This window comes from Pelodiscus sinensis, chromosome 8 (assembly GCF_049634645.1).
Source record: "Pelodiscus sinensis isolate JC-2024 chromosome 8, ASM4963464v1, whole genome shotgun sequence".
Classification (NCBI taxonomy): Eukaryota; Metazoa; Chordata; order Testudines; family Trionychidae; genus Pelodiscus; species Pelodiscus sinensis.
Genome location: NC_134718.1, coordinates 13,959,742 through 13,977,478, shown reverse-complemented (window position 1 = coordinate 13,977,478; position 17,737 = coordinate 13,959,742). Strand labels below are relative to the sequence as shown.

The 17,737-nt window shown below is 40.9% G+C and overlaps 1 protein-coding gene across 2 annotated transcripts; it reads right to left on the bottom strand.

Annotated features, from left to right (window-relative positions):
- Positions 1–3,226: 3,226 nt before the first annotated feature.
- LOC102457721 (uncharacterized) lies at positions 3,227–17,346 on the bottom strand. Of its 2 annotated transcripts, XM_006129934.4 has the most exons (9): positions 17,225–17,334; positions 14,365–14,448; positions 13,265–13,482; positions 11,187–11,303; positions 10,926–11,033; positions 10,351–10,467; positions 8,773–8,889; positions 7,423–7,506; positions 3,227–4,891 (listed from the first exon to the last, which is right to left on the bottom strand). In XM_006129934.4, the coding sequence occupies exons 3-9, from the start codon at positions 13,464–13,466 to the stop codon at positions 4,515–4,517; spliced, it is 1,122 nt and encodes a 373-aa protein (XP_006129996.2). In that variant the 5' UTR covers positions 13,467–13,482; positions 14,365–14,448; positions 17,225–17,334; the 3' UTR covers positions 3,227–4,514. The 2 variants fall into 2 exon arrangements, with proteins under 2 accessions (XP_006129996.2, XP_075790901.1); XM_075934786.1 differs by lacking the exon at positions 11,187–11,303 and having other exon boundaries at positions 17,225–17,346.
- Positions 17,347–17,737: the final 391 nt, after the last annotated feature.

The following is a 17,737-nucleotide window of genomic DNA, read 5'->3' as shown; positions in this document are numbered from 1 at the left end:
GGCTCAGATTAACCCTTCCTCCCCCATTTCCTCCTTATTCCTGGAGCATAATATTTTATTGCTGGACGAGGCCACCAGTAAATCACTCTTCACCTTGTGCTGGCTCTGTTCCTCTGGCCGGGGAGAAAGATGGAATGGAGCCACGGCCCTGTTCCTTTCCCTTTCCTCTCTGCCCCCCTGCACCAGACGAGTAAGCAGGTGGGGGGCCTCCCTTAAATAGGTGTCTGAGATACAATCCTGCTCCAAATTAATAATAAGGGTGGACCCCAGAAATGAGGTAAGCTTGGGGGATTCTTCTTGTGTGCCCACAGCCTGTGTTAGGGACGGGGTGGCAACCTCCTCTCATGCATGCACGGGTAGGGTTGCCAGATGGTTTATCCAAAAATACCAACCCCCCCCCCAAAAAAAAACAAACAAAAAAACCCATCAGGGAAAAAATTCTGTTGAGAGAAAAAAAGGGGGGTGACCAAAGTTATTGAGGGGAAAAAAGACCCTGAGAGTTGTGTGGCGGCATGTCGGAGTTCCCTCACCTCCTACACCCCCGTAGTGGCATGAACAGACTCCACCAGCCAGTAGACTAGAAAGAGTTTATTGCTTCTCCAGGATACAGCACAGCAGAGATGTAATCTGGTTATAGGGCAGGCCTAGGATGCCTCAGGCCCCCTTGAGATGGGGGAGACTGGGCCCCTAAATCCCAGACCCTTTCCTAGGCTGCTTCCTCCATGATACCAGACAGAAACTAAAAACGTCCCTTCCAGCCCTGCCCCCCAGCCAGAGGCTGGCCTCTTCTCCTTCCTTTGTTTCTTTCCCTGGGAGGTAAACAGTTAAACAGGTTACCTCCCTGTCCCATCAGCTACTCTGCTGAGCCGTGGTACAGACAGCAGCCAGTGGGGTCACCCACAGCCCCAGCCTAGCAACCAGCAAGGTACCAACACTATCACAAGTTGTTAAGCAAAAAAAAATTTTTTTAAAAAAGCGTGGCCCCTTTAAGAAATGCTTTTGAGGCTTTTCGGCCCTAACAGGTTGGTGGCAGCCGTCTGCAATCTTGTCTCCCTGCCGGACAGTTCCCCTGCGGAACCTGGTACGCACCCAGGACTTTCACCTCCTGGCTGGGAAAAAATCAGAAAATACGACACATTTTAGAATAGGAAATACTGGACACCTGGCAACCTTACACATGGGTGGATGTGGAAGTTTTGTATGGCTAGATAATAGGAACCACAAACACTCCAGCAGTACTAGTTTGGAATAGAAGTGTAGAACTTAGGCTACGTCTACACTGCAATGATCTGGCGGAAAAAGGTACGCAAATTGTGCTTTGCAATTTGCTTACCTTTTTTGATAGTTTTTTCGGAAGAGGCTTTTCTGAAATTTGGCCCATCTACACTGGGCCAAATTTTGGAAAAGCCTCCTCTTCCGAAAAAGCCTGTCCGCTGATTGACTGCTTTGCCTGGATCTCTCCACTGCTCCTTTCCTGGGATGGAGGTGGCAGAGTCTTGATGTCTCCAGCAAGGGGGCTTTGGGCCTTGTCCACCCAATCACAGGCCATCTCTAAGGAATCCTTTACCTGTGTTAAATATCATTTTTTTTAACTTTGTAGAAGTATTGTTATTTGCATTGTAACAGCCCCTACCAGCCCTACTGCTGGGATCAAGTGTTTGTAGCTAGGCATATTAAACTTCCCATCCAAAATAATCAGGGTACTTCCTGGGGTGTCCAATATAGCCTTTTTTCTCCTGATCATCCTCTCTCTTATTGGTCCAGCAGGGGCCCTCTCTCTTGAGTGACCTTGTGGTCCCTTTAATCCTGGTCATTCTAATGTCAGATTATACGAACATTTTTTTTAAAAAAAGACAAAAAGATGAGTGAGAAATAAAAGCTTTGAAGATGAATAGGATGAGGTTTGATCATATAGGCCAAATTCTACTTGCAGTTCTACTCTGACAATTCTCCTGGGAATTCAGGGTGTAAATCAGCTAAGAACTTAGCCCTTGAAATCTAATAAAATCTAAACTCTGATATGGGTGTTCCCATAGTAATAAACAGCTCATTAAGAAAGTGATGGAGTGATTTAATTTAGATTTAAAAAATTCTCTCAACAAACAGGAAAACATTTTGAAAAGGGTGAAAGGTTCTACATGTGCTACCCATCCCAGAGGTATACAGTTCTGTATGGTAACAGTCTTCATTTTCACATTAAACAAGCATCAGAGCCTTTTCGTAATTACCAACAAGCATTTAAGAACCTCCAGAGTTTACATGATTTATTATTATCTGCACTTATAAACCCCTTTTGTAGAACTTTTTGCAGAGCTACATGGTTTGTGATAAGCACCCCTTTCAAGAGGTGCTGTTAAATAATTACCACTCTGACATCTGTATGAAGAGCAACTACACCTAGGGTACGTCTAAACTACATGCCTCCGTCGACGGAGGCATGTAGATTAGACAGATCGGCAGAGGGAAATGAAGCCGCGATTAAAATAATCGCGGCTTCATTTAAATTTAAATGGCTGCCCCGCTCTGCTGATCAGCTGTTTGTTGGCAGATCGGGGCAGTCTGGATGCGCTGTGTCGACAAAGAAGCCTTTCTTGATTGGCACAGGTAAACCTGGTTTCACGAGGCAAATCCATTGATTTCAGGCCTTGGCCCTATTAAGGAAGCCAAAGAAGAGAACAGGGAGGTAGTGAAGAAGAAGCCTGTATTGTAGGCCAAAACAGAGGCTCCTAAAAGTCAAGGAGGGGCAGTTAGCCCGAGAGAAAATGGAGGCAGCCATTCCATATAGAGTACTCCAACACTTGCTATTAATGTGAATATGTTCATCCTTCCCCACCTCCCTTGCAAAAGCCACCTTCTACTGGGGGAAACAATCCTCTGATCTGTTTGACATGTGCCAAAACTGGGCATAAAGTTAGAAGATGTCCCCAACTCAGAGACATGGGAGACTTCATCTGAAAGCTCCTACAAGGTTGAGTGAATCAAAGAGTGTACTGCATCCCAACTGAAGAACTACTCCTGCATGGTTAATCAGTCTGAAGCAATGACTACCCCAGAAAAGCAGCTGCCTAAAGGTCTTCCAGGATCTGCCTCAGAAGTTACAGGAAAGGTGGAAGGACGCATCTTCGGCAGGGAACTCTAAGTAATCTTCATATTCATCTCTCTTTGTGACAAGATACTAATGTGGCACAGATACATGCTTATCCAAAAAGCTCTGATAGAGTACATGCTCTGTAGAACTTTTCATGTTTTTCTTTTAATTAGCTATGTTTAGATTAAAAATGCTTTCTACTAAGCATAATTGTGACAAATTCAGCTAATCTATTAAGAATTTATATTTTATATAGCAGCAACTATTGGGAAACATAGATAAGTTTAGGACTCAGCAAGGTACTGGCTTTGACTTCAGACTAATCAATTTAGCCATTCACAGAGCTCTAATTTGTCCTGAGCCATCACAAGCTATTTATTCATATTAAGTCAGCTGAATTCTAAGTGCACCTTTGTGCCCTGCAACATCAAATGAGAAACATGCTCCTCTTCAAATGTGCCACAGCAGAATTTGATGTACAGTTGGGTGTTGGGCCAACAGAAAACAATATAGTCTGTCCTGGGAAAAGAAATAAAGTCTTACAAAGACATCAAAGAGAGTCTCTTAGACAGGACAGAGCCTACTGGAACTCAGATATTGGGGGTAATGGGGCCATTTAAGCACCTTTCATACCATTCATTTTGTTTTGAGAAGATTTTCTTTGTTTCTAATTAAACTGATTTTACTGGAGGCCCTTGAGATCTGAGACTGTTTGGGGAAATTCATGCAATCTGCCATCTAATTGCATGTAAACCCTTCACACCTGAATGTACAGTGCATATGACACTTCGCCAACAAAAAATGAAATGTTACAAATAACAGTATAAAAACACAGTGGCTTAAATTCCTCTAGATTTAAGGCAATTCCCACAATCCTACCCAAAGTTTAATAACAAATATATGTCTTCAAATAATTCCCAGAAGAAAGCGCAGAAAGGTTTCTTAAAGTCAAATAAAAGTTTTTTGGAACTACGTCTTCCTTGTGTTTGTACATCTCCTGGCACAACTGACTTTTGACCTAGCCTGTGGTCTCTGGAGTACAGCAATAGAAAAAATAAATAATAAATGTTAACAAGGCAAGCAAATGCCCTGACACGCATGTTCGTTAGGCATACAGGTAATCTCTTGTGAGCATTGAGAACAATGTCAAGTCTGTCTTGAATCTCCTAGGAGACTAATCCATCTATATCTCTTTCTGCACGGGGCTGCATCTGCTTATGTGGATTTTATCAGATTCGCTACATAAAGGAAAACTTGAGCTAACATTGTTTAGCACTAAAAAAACCAGAATCTGATGATTTGGTTTTAAAACTTTGCCATCCTATAAGTCTGCAAAGCCCCTTTAAACATGATAGATATTTGATCCTAACATACTTCTGCAGATGCCACTTCCGTCAGATGATGCGAAGGCAATATGGTCAGTGGTTTAAAATTCACACACAATTAAACGTCTCTCTCCACAGGATTTGTCGTTCCACTTTCCACTCGTATAGACTTCTACACAGTCCTCGGCTCCTTTGTCGTTATTTGGTTCCCTGGGCTCCCAGTTGGAATACACAATGTTTTCTCCATTCAGATACTTGAAACGACCCTCTGTCTGGATATCGTTTATCCCAAGAAACACGGGTTTGTTGTACAAAGCGACTATCTGATGGATGGCGGTGTTTTCGGCGGCATTCCGAGGAGAAGCAAGCTGGCCTCCAGCTTGGGAGCACCTTTGCTTCAGACTCTCAAAGTTGCCTTCATAGCCACTGGTCATGAATATCTTTTCACCAACAATTCTGCCATTCGGGAACGTTATAACTAGAAAGCAAAGCGATATCACCACATTAGGCCTCTAGCTAAGGACAATTTTGTGAAGTCAACTGATTTATGGGGGCAGGTGGCAGAAATCAGTTAAACGCCATTGATTTCAATGAAGTTATATCACTTGATACCAGCTGATAATCTTAACCATGGAGAACATCACTGAAGTATAGTGATCCTTAGGGCTATATGCTACATTATAGACTAAATCCCCACTCATCCCATCCTCCAGCTCTATCTCTGAGGACCTGATCTTAGAACCACTGAATTCACTCCTCACCTCTTGGCCTGAATTAGCTTTAATCTGCTGTGATCATTAGGATATACTGAAAAGCCCATCTCTCCTTCCAGCACAGCTCACTATGTGTTGTCACTGGAAGACTTCCACCCACCCATCTCTCACTGACCTCCCGTAATACCCCATTAACATCAGGTTAATTAACCACCTTAATATCTCATTAACATTACGGTGTGATTCTGAAATAGCCAGAAGTCTTCGTGTTTCCCGTTATGTCTTCAAGTTTCTGCCAGAACTGGACCTTTGCCTCAAGATGGTGACAAAGGCTACTCCTTCAGGATGTCTGGCAGAACTAAGGGTATGTCTACACTGTCACCCTAGTTCGAACTAGGGTGGCTAATGTAGGCATTCGAAGTTGCAAATGAAGCTCGGGATTTAAATATCCCGGGCTTCATTTGCATCTTGCCGGGCGCCGCCATTTTTAAATCCCCGTTAGTGCGGACTCCGTGCCCGTGGCTACACACGGCATGGAGTAGGTAGTTCGAATTAGGATCTCTAATTTGAACTACCATTACTTCTCGTATAACAAGGTGTACCAGTAGTTTGAATTAGAGAGCCTAATTCGAACTACCTACTCCGTGCCGCGTGTAGCCAACGGCACGGAGTCCGCACTAACGGGGATTTAAAAATGGCGGCACCCGGCAAGATGCAAATGAAGCCCGGGATATTTAAATCCTGAGCTTCATTTGCAACTTCGAATGCCTACATTAGCCACCTTCGTTCGAACTAGGATGGCAGTGTAGACATACCCTCTCATATTAAAATGTGAAAACAAAAATTATTCTCACACTATTTCTAGAGAAGACCATAATTTGGCATGGTTTGCCAGCATCAGAATTGCTTGAAGCCTGCTCTGGTGAATTTTAAAATCCAGTTTTTATGGCCTGAGGATGTTTGGCTATGCATTTAGATTTTAAATATTTATCAAAACTGAATTCCAAACCTTTGGAGGTTTTCCCATCATTATCCAGAGATGTGTTCATGACAAAGTATACCAACGAGCATCTGGTAAACATGCTGGCTATATTTTTTAATTAGTCACATTTAGCTAGGAGAGCTTGCCACATTAAGAGACCATGCAAAAAAGTAAGTCGGCAGGATAAGTGCACTACTTAACAGCAATGTGTACAAATCATAGAGCACTTTATTGTCTACCTCAACAGAAGACGGGAAAAAAAGGTTGAAAACTTTTATAGCCTGAAACTTAGATCATCTCTGCAGAGCTGAAATTACTTAGACCAGCTACGGCAATTGTTAACATTAGGCAAGTATTTGATGCCTGATTTGCTCTTCTGATTGTGATTTAGCAGCCAGAAATTCAAAGGAGGAGCCAGCACCATGTCACAAGTCAAACCAGGAGTACTGCTGCACATTTGCTGGTTCAGAAAGGGATAACCAAAAACTGGAGGTTCTTCAAGATGTGTGGTCCGCATCTGTGTCACTCACATTCATACACATCATGAACCTGAGTCCAGAAAAATCTGCAAGAAATGTCCATTGGTACAACTGTGCCCTGGAGTACCTTGTATTCTGTAGCAAGGGCTTACGGGGTGGTGTGGACTGATTGTTGCTCCACTTCCTTCTCTAGTATGAATCCAGACATGATCCAAAGCAGAGGGGAAAGAGGGCAGTTAGTGGAATACACTGATCATTTGGTCTGTGGTTTAAGCCCAGCATACGGGCAAAGATGCACCAGTTTAACTAAAGGTGTACTTTTAAACCAGTTTAGTTAAACCAGAGCAAAGTCCTCCATAGACAACTTTCATTTGATTTAAAGCTGGTTTAGTCATCTCTGTTTGATTCCTTGATGACTTAAGCTAAATTCATATAATCCAGTGTATAATCAATTTGAGATTGTTCACCCAGTTTTCACCAGTTTAATTAAAATGGATGTGAATTAGTTAATGTGGTGCAACATTTATGTGAAGAATAGCTTTTTTCCACATAGGGTGTGATCATGTGATGAGACCAGTGCATACTTAGTGACTGTAACTGGATTCAGTGAGATCTGAGGGCACTTGGGATAACTCCAGAAAATTTATCCCTCCTCGGATTGCCCTTTGTATTGGCTATGGGGCATCACATAAGTCTGAGTTCATGTACAATTCATTAACAATGAAAATGAACTGAACCACAGCTTAAAGGCATCAGACTACAACTCAGGAATCTTAAACAAGATTAGAGATATAATTGTGTTGAAAGGCACCATCCTACTAGTGCACCATCTTACCTTGTTTGTACTTGGAGAAGCTGCTTTGCAGAGCTCTCAGCTGACCTTCCAAAGTGCTTACTTGTCTTTTAAGGAGGTTGATCTCTGAATGAAGAAAGTTGCATGATTCTTAATATTACAATTAATAAGCAATACAGGCAAATCACAGCAGACCTGTCATTTCTACTTTAGATGTCTTAGATCTACACCTCTACATGACCAGGGTATAGACCTAAATCTGGATCACTGAAATTTTCTGTGTGATAAAAAATACACATGATGTACCTATAACCTGAAGGAAAGATTTGCATCACATTGACTTACTCTTTAAGGACAGGGCTGGATTAAACATCATTACAGTATCCATCTATAATAAAGTTTGGGGACCTAAGTCTGTAGATGTGTCACTTTTAGTGCTTAGATTGGTCTGCATTGGCTACATAATACTAAAATGCTTTCCCCACTGCTGCTATATCACTGAGAGGTATCGTTTTACATTTTGTAAAGTAGTAGAAGGAGTTGGAAGAGGATGCTTTCAGGTTGTGGACTAGGGAACAACTTCTAAACGGTATCATAGGGACTCACTCACAAATTGTTACAAGCTTGGACATGCAGATTTCTCTGTCTCTCTCTCTCTCTCTCTCTCTTTCTCTCTCTCACTCACAGTAACAGACTGCAATATTTTGATTCTCCCATTACAATTTCATTTTACCACACCACCACAGGTGATATCCAAAAAACCAATTGGGTTGATCTCTGTGTTACAGGAGTAGTGTTTGATCATTTGTTCTAAAGTAAGAAGCTCTTCCTCCCTTCCCTTCCATGTAGGAATTAAAAAATTCCTCAGCCCATTGCATCTGGAATCCTCATGAAAATTTCAAGGTATTTTTTCTCTGGCCAAAAAGAGCCAGAAAGGAAGCAGTTATTTTTTAAATGATTTTTGAACATATAAATTAGTCTCACATAGGAAAAAATTGTAATCCTTAGAATGAGTTTACTACTCCGTGATGTGGAAAAAATATCTTTCTGATTTGGCTCTAGACAAAATATGAGTTTTGTCACTGATTTCAATGGGACCAAGATTTTACTCAAGAAATAGAGGGCTGCAATATAATTTATAAACTACTACTTATTAATCTGATATTCCATAGTGATGTTTTGATCTTTATATTTGGATAATATTGCACATATTGCAGATGACCCAGTTTACATAAAGTAATCAAACACATATAAACTGAATATATATTGAGAAAAAGATAATCTCTCATTATACATGTTTTCCCCAGATAGGGCTTACTTGAGCCCCCTTGTGGATGTGGACAGCAAGAGATCTAAAACAAACAAACTAAGCAAACCCCATGCTGGACTTACCTGATAGTCCACTGTCTCCTTTTGTTCCTTTTTCACCTATTGAACCTTTATCACCTTTTGGCCCAGGAGAACCAATTTGCCCTTTGAGGCCTTGCAAACCTGAGCTTCCTTGTAACCCTATTGTTAAATCAAGTGAAAAAGATGTAAAAACACAGGTTATTTTGCAAGTAGTTTCTTATATATGAAGTTAAAAGACACTTATAGATTTGCATGCTGCTATTCCTCTAAAAATCTCATAGTTTTTTACCAACAATAAATCCAGCCTTGATGCCCTCTTTTAACTAAATGGTATTACACCCATTTGCAAATGAAGTAACTGACATCCAGACAGGAAGCCACATTTGCTAAGGTCACTTAAGGAAAAAATAGCAGGCTAGGTATAGAATCCAAGTGTTTTGTTAAGTAATACACCACTCTAACAAATGGATAACCATGCTCTCACATGTTTTTGTTTATCTGAACATTGGATTGAGAGCCAGGAATACCCGTGTTCTCATGAAAGCTCAAATAGAAATTTGCTGCCCATCTTGGACAAATTCCAACTTCTACAGGTTGTGCCCCAGTTTCTGTATGTGCAAAATATGGATAGTCACCCATGCCTTCAGAACTGATTCATATTTGTCAAGTGCTTTGAAAATGCAAAGCACTATATCTCTATTAAGCTTTATAACAACAGTAGTGACATATATAGACTTTTGCTTGCTGTTTGCTTGCTATTATTTTGCCTGAGCAACAATTGAATAGAAAAACGCAAAGAGTGCATTATTAGATGTAATTCCACCATCTAATACCAATTACATCTAAATGCTGAATATCATTATTTAGGAAAATTAGGATCTCATCAAATGTGAGGCAATTTTATTTAGACTAATAATTCTGACATGTAGAGAATACAGTTCAACACAAATAGAGTTTCTGTTAAGATTTAGCATTCATGTTCAGTGACAACAAATGGGGTGATGAAAGTAGGTAAGTTATGTCCTTATTTTGACTCAAAGGATTAGTTTACTGTCAGGAATGGTAGCTTAACTTTCTGGGAATGTGTAATTTTGTAATCCTAAATACAGTAAAGGGTTGTCTACAGGGGAAGTGACCAATGTAGGTACCCTGCTATATATTTATTCCATTATAATTATGCTGGTCAATTTCCCTTTGCTGACAAGCCCTAACTGGCATTGGTTAGACATGGGAACACTGAAATACTGAACCCCCATTCCCTCTCAATAAAATCCCCAAATTATTCATTCAGTAATTTTTAACCTGGTCAGAACTAAGAATTCCCATGAATTTCAACAGAGAGGCTATATTTCAAAGAGCTGATTCCAAATTTCTATGGTAAAGGAGATTTGTTTATGCTTCAGATAAATACAGAATTCAAAGACTGTGCACTTAACTAAATGGAATCTTTAACTCATTCAGTCTGTGTCCATTTACTATCTCCTAAGGCTACAGGACAAGTTATCTGCCATTGTAAATGGATGCAACAGAGCTGTGGCTATTTGCAGCAGCAGAGAAATAATTAAATTGGTAGCAATCTTTGCAACCAATGCAGAATTCAAGTCTGGCTACATTACTTACCTCTGTCCCCATTGCTTCCTTTTGCTCCCTTTTCACCTACTGAACCTTTGTCCCCTTTTGGCCCCGGGGCACCTGCAATTCCTGGCTTGCCCTCCTGACCTGTGGCTCCTTGCAGGCCTAGAGAGTGATGAAGGTAATGAGATTCACAGCAATTTTATTATAGTGTGATTATTATTACAGTGAGCCTCCCGATGGGGATAATTCTGGGCTTTGACATTTACTTGATGATGGTCTCTGGGCTATGTCTATGTAGACAAAGCCTGAGTGAAGAATGCACAGGGAGACTTGAGCCACCTGTGGAATTTGAAATCTAGCACCATCGTGTAACCGATTATAAATATTGGAGAGAAAATCCCTCAGCTTTTTGGCGCATGGCCATCAAACGCTGCCATCAAAGCCAGATGATTCAAATGCAACTTGTATCATCCCCACATCATATGGAAATTAGAGAAAGTTATAGAAAATTGCACCTGTCCTATTGCAGAATACCCCACGATCATCGATTCCTGCATATAGCACCACTGGATTGGAAACAATCACAGGAGCATGCAGGGTAGTCGAATGACACCACTTACCTCTCTCTCCTTTGACTCCTTTTTCTCCTAGTGGACCCTTATCCCCCTTTGGCCCAGAAGTGCCTGCATTGCCTGGATCACCCTTCAAACCTGGGACTCCTTGCAATCCTGATGAAACAGATTGAAAGGGTGAAAGAGAAATGTATGTACTTGAAGGCGCACCTTTAAGATCCAGATACTTGGCGGACACATGCTGACTTTAATAGCTGCTTAATTCTGGTTATTTTAATCTTTTATTCAGATTATAATCATAGCTCTTACCTCTGCCTCCAATATCTCCTTTAGATCCTTTTTCTCCTGGCGAGCCCTTCCCTCCTACCACTCCAGCAGGGCCCATCTTTCCTGGGGGACCTTGTGACCCCTTTAGTCCTTGCAATCCTTGTGTTGGGTGAAAAGAAAATCAATAGATTTAAGAAAGAAAATAATGAGTGAGTCATCAGAGATTTGCAAATGAATAGGATAAGGGTTGTTTAATTAGGGCCAAATTCTGCTTGAAATTCTACCCTGACAATTCATCCTGAAAACAAACCAGAAAAAAACCCAGAAAAAACCTGCTCCTTGAAATCTAATAATAATATATAAAGTCTGCTGAGTTTCAGTGATCATGATTAGATTGCAATTTTAGTATCAGTTCATTAACTGTCCACCTCTTCCAAGATGTCAAGATGGTTTAATGATTTATTTAAGATTAAAATATCTGTGATAGGAAATGGAAGAAACATATTGACAGGGGCAAGAGTGAAATGACATTTAATTGCAATCAATATTGTGTGAATCAAAAAGAATAGTCTCCTGTGTGTTTATTTGTTTAGGACTACAGCACAGTTTAAATTAAAGCAAGAAAATGTTGGCTGAATATTCTTGCACATTAACACACCAATCCACACTCCCTTTTTATGTATTCATGAAATCTATGGTTTTATTCAAAAATAGTAAAGGTGAGCAAAACCGTTCCAAATATCATCATGAATATATATTTGTCTGGGCATTCACAATGGAAATGCTCCTGTGACTATTTTGAACAGCCCTTTTCATTATTCACACAATAGATTCAGCAAACAATTCAGAATGTTCAAAGATAATTTGTGGACAGAAAAAGGAGAGGAAAGGAGATTTCTGTTTTCAAAACTGAAGTTATTCATGCATGGAAGGAAAAGAAAGCTGGGTGATTTACAGGAACAAACATACTGGTAAGCCAGGAAAAATAATAGAAAATACTCAGAGACAAATCTGCAAATAAAACTTTACATGAACTGTTCAGTGAGCAATTACAAAGAGTAAACTAATGTACAAATATTTTGAACTGTTTGTAGACAATGTAAAAAAAGGAATAAGGCCTGAATTATTCACATTATTCACAATGAATCTGATGACCATTTTTGGGCACCTGTTGTAAAATAATTAATTTGCTTTCCTATAATTTGTAACAAAGGGTATTAGTATTATTATTTATTGTTAAATGAGAAACAAATTCTTAAATGTAAACCTCTATCAGAGAAAAACATTGTTAGTCATTAAAACTATTTTCCCCCAGAATGCATTCTGGGATTTATATTTGGAATTATGTAGTTGTGCATACCACAGAGTGATACCCTGTAACATGTCTTGATGGAGGATTTTAAATGTTCAGAGTAAATAAGACTATGCTGAAAATGAACGCTACAGTCAAATTATCTGCTTTATTTTACAGTGGGAACTCATACACCCAGAAGAGCATTTACTGATGTGGGTGGTTGCACTGAAGCTGAACAGTTCACTAAAGGGAATCTGGACCCAACTGTGTGTTTGCATGCAGCATGCACGCTTTCCCATGTGACCTTCTGTCCTCCTTCAACTTCTGGATATTTGGGGGAAAGAAAATTTAGACATTTTCACAGTTCTTTCTCTTGTGAGTCAACATAGAGCTACTTCACATTTGTTTTTTAAATTCTGATTTTTTTTAAAACTGGAGGAAATGGCATTTAAAAATCTGTTTCTAAGCCACGTCTAGCAGTAACACCTTTCAATCCCTGCCAACCTGGGCAGAGATCAAATTGGCAATCTAGCGATGAAAGGTTCTACAGCACTTCTTCTAATGCAGGGGCAGCCAGTCTTATAGCATAAGAAGTTTCATTTTGAATATGAACAATTCTGTCCGCTCTATCCCAACCTTTAATAATTACCAATATGAACATAAGGACTTTCAGGTTTTACATACCATATAACTAGTTGCACCTCTTAGTACATCTGTTACAGAGCTACACAGTTTACAGGAAGTATCTTTTAAATAAGAAACAAATGAAAAAAGTACCAGCCATATGAATAGTAAGCATAACATTAGGAAGGAAATCCATCTATACCTTGGCTTCCCTTTTCTCCTTTAGGTCCTTCCTTCCCATCTCTTCCATCTCTGCCTGGTAATCCATTCTGAGCAGGTCCACATACAATTAGTGTGCATGCATTTGGATCCCATTTCTGAACACTCTGGTTTGGAATTGCATTGGATGTTTTCAACACACATATTTCTAGAGCAAAAATGATCAGTATTGGAAGCAGCAGCATTGCTCAGGAATGCAACCTGTTGCAAAAATAAATAAATCACAGGGTTACCCTAAGAGCATTTTGACTCCATGTCATCAGTTTATAGTCCATAGGGCAAACAAAAAAATGTTTCAATGCTGATATTCTAGTTAATTTATCCTGGGCTGTCATTATTTTACAGAAAGCATCAGTGCTCATGGAAAACACTTTAAAATATTTAATTAAGATCTGTTCAGAATTTAATAAAGTTTTTCCTTTGTTCAATTATTCACCATGCAAAACCAGAACAAGCTTAATTTCAGGCCCATTACGCCTCCTACTATTTAGGGGTATGTCTAAACTACCCCGCTAGTTCCATGAGGTGTACCGGTAGTTCGGAATAGGAATCCTAGTCCGAACTACCTAGTTCGAGCCCCGTGTAGCCGCGCTGCACGGGGTTCGAACGAGCGGGGATTTAAAAATGGCGGCTCCCCGCTTATGCAAATGAAGCCCGGGAAATTCAAATCCCGGGCTTCATTTGCAAGTGCGGTATGCCTACATTACCCTCCTAGTTCGAACTTGGAGGGTAGTGTAAACATACCCAAAGTGTTTAAAGACACTTCGGGGCCTGGGCCTGGTTCTTATCCAATGTACATAAGAACATGTGAAGAGACGAGTGCTTACTGAGGGATGCTTAGTGACTAACTGGATTCGAGATCTGAGGGTACTTCGGATAACTCCAGAAAATTCATCCCTCCTCGGATTGCCCTTTGTATTGTCTGTGGGGCATCACATAAGTCTGAGTTTGTGTACAATTCATTAACAATGAAAATGAACTGAACCACAGCTTAAAGGCATCAGACTACAATACAGGAAGCTTAAACAAGATTAGAGATATAATTGTGTTGAAAGGCACCATCCTACTAGTGCACCATCTTACCTTGTTTGTACTTGGAGAAGCTGCTTTGCAGAGCTCTCAGCTGCCCTTCCAAAGCACTTACTTGTCTTTTAAGGAGGTTGATCTCTGAATGAAGAAAGTTGCATGATTCTTAATATTACAATTAATAAGCAATACAGGCAAGTCACAGCAGACCTGTCATTTCTACTTTAGATGTCTTAGATCTACACCTCTACATGACCAGGTTATTGAGCTAAATCTGGATCATCGAAATTTTCTATGAGATAAGAATTACACATGATGTGGCTAATCATATCCTGAAGGAAAGATTTGCATCACATTGACTTACTCCTCTTTATAGACGGGGCTGGATTAAACATCATTACGTTATCCACACATAATAAAGTTTGGGGACCTAAGTCTGTCACTTTGAGTGCCTAGGCTGGTCTGCCTTGGCTACATAATACTAAAATGCTTTCCCCACTGCTGCTATATTACTGAGAGGTGCCATTTTACACTTTGTAAACTATTGGAGTCAGAGGAAGATGCTTTCAGGTTATGGACTGGAGAGCAACTTCTAGATGGACACCTATTTGGGTCCCGACTGCTCCAGTTAGGGGTAGTACATAATTGCTGGAATAGGCCACAATGCTTAAGAACTAAGGGTATGTCTACACTACCCCGCTAGTTCGAACTAGCGGGGTAATGTAGGCATACCGCACTTGCAAATGAAGCCCGGGATTTGAATTTCCCGGGCTTCATTTGCATAAGCCGGCGGGCGCCATTTTTAAATGCCGGCTTGTTCGAACCCCGTGCCGCGCGGCTACACGCAGCACGGGCTAGATAGTTCGAACTAGCAAGCCATTCCGAACTATCTGTACGCCTCGTGTTCCGATAGTTCGTAATCGCTTGCTAGTTCGAACTATCTAGCCCGTGCCGCGTGTAGCCGCGCGGCACGGGGTTCGAACAAGCCGGCATTTAAAAATGGCGCCGGCCGGCTTATGCAAATGAAGCCCGGGAAATTCAAATCCCGGGCTTCATTTGCAAGTGCGGTATGCCTACATTACCACCCTAGTTCGAACTAGCGGGGTAGTGTAGACATACCCTAAGTGATCAACTATTTTCAAGAGAGTTAATTGGGTTGAGCCTCGCTCAGGAGTGTGGTGCATGCTGGGAAGGGGGCAATCAGGCTGAGCAGCATTGCTGTCCTAGTTCAGGGCACAACTGCAGTCCTAGCCTAGTTTTCGCTAAATGTTGGTGTGAGCAAGAACTACTTGAGAGGGTTTAGCAAAGGGCCAGTGTCATGGCTCTTTCTTCCTCATCATCCAGCAGAAATATTACAACTGAGTCACGGTACATCCTGTCCGAAGGTAGCTCAGTGACCATAGTTTCCCTGTGCTCTTGCATCAGTGGTGCTTGCTGAAATGCAATGGCACTGTCGTGAATAGGAACTGCAAAGGAGAGTCTGACTTACCTGGAGAGCGAGGAAAGGGTTAAGCTAATTTGGAGATGCACCTAGGGAGGGGGCTTTTGGGCATTGAGCCAATGAAATGCAGCTAAGGTATTTCAAACAAGAGAGGGTTTTTTTCCTTTTGTTTGGAGCAAAAAGCAGCTTTCTCCCAGGTAGCCTGAGAGACGGACTTTCCCAGGAACAAACTCCTTGAAATGTGTAAGTAGAGAAAAGTTGAGATAATCATCAGGTTTTTCTTGTTTTTCTTGTTTGGGGGTTTGGAAATGATGTCTGAGCTGGTTAATTGTTTTTCTCTTTTGTAACTAAGGATTACAGCCCAGAGATTCTATCATTTCAATCCATGCCTTTAAAAACCAGTCATTTACTATTCTTGCAACAGGAGTCTTGTTTTAGTAACAAGTGTTTTCTTTTTCTTTTGGTTATCTGCTATTGGTTGATTTTTGTATCCTTAAACCTATGTGCCTCAGTTACCCGGGAGAAGCAGAGCTCCATTGTGCTCTGCAGGTTATCTCTGTTTGGTTTCCCAACTCCAATCAAAATGGAGGTTGGGGCAGGGGAGAGAGCTTTGCCTCAGGGAGGCAATTCCAAGTGATCTCTTCCCTGGAAAAGGGTTTTTTAAAATATATTTTTAGTTACACTTGGTGGTGGCAGAGACCAGTCTTCTTTCTTTTTGGATCTCAGGGAAACTGAGACCGGATAAGTTTGTCTCTGGGAGTTACAGAGACAGGTTCTTGCAGAGTTTATTCTGGTAGCCAGGCCCCATATCTACACTTGAAGTGCTAGGTGGAGGAATTGAGTCATGACAGTCCCAAGTCTTGCTGAGCCATCTTTACAGTCTGGGCCATAAAGCGTGTGCGGCTCAATCTGGCGACTGCTTGCTCACAAGCTGTATTTCTCCCTTTTTGCTAACTAGCCACTTTGCAACTTAGCATCTCTCTGGAGCCAAGTGTCTGCTACAGAAAAAGGTCAGAAGAGATGAAAGATTTGTTTTGTTCAGAAAGGTGCTGCACTAGCAGCAGACTCACAAACTCTGGGCATTTTATACCTGGCAGCCAAGAAACGAACAAACGTACCAGAAAGTTGTATCTATCATACAAACCTTTTTCCCAAGCATGAAAAGAGCTAGCTCAGCACTGACATGCTTCTATGAAAGGATGAAAATCAAACCTAGAAGTACATTTGTTGAATAAGCCAAAGATGCATTTTGAGTAAAATATAAGGCTAAAAGATATGGCTAGCATTTCAGATTCAATTCCTACAATGCCACCTTCTCTATTAAATGTTAATCTCATATACTGTACAGGTATTCAGAGAGTCACACAATCATCTATTTAAAATCCCAATGTTTTAAAATAAATTCCAAATTACAAATGCTGCTCCCTGCTGAATGCAACGTAATCGTTAAAAGGACAAAATTAAAAAAGCACTTACCCTGTAATTTCAGGTGCTCTACAGCGGCATTACAGGATGAGATAGTAAGAATTCAGCTCTCAATTTATATACTATGCACTGAGTAATGTGGGTTTCTCCCCCTATCACCTTCCGGTAAACAGAAGTTATCATTTTGCTGAAGAACATTTCAACATTCCAGCTTATCTTGCAACAGTGGTGGTAGGAAAAACCAGGCACGAGAGAGGGGATTTCCCAGAAATGCGAAACAATAGGAAGAACTGAGCAGGCCAAAAAAGACTGTGGGACTGAATCCAAACAGATGCAATAGTCTGATCTCAGATATTTGCCAATTTTGGGAAAAAAGTGTGTTGTGTGTGTGTGTGTGTGTGTGTGTGTGTGTGGTTTAAGGCTGACAGGTTAAGACTCTATCTCATTGAATTTAGCAGTGTGACAGGGGCCTCTCGACTCACTGCCAGATGGTGCCTCTTCCTGGCTGTTCTGGGGATTAGCTCTGCACAGAAAATGCTCCTTCCTTCTCTTTCTGTCTCTGAG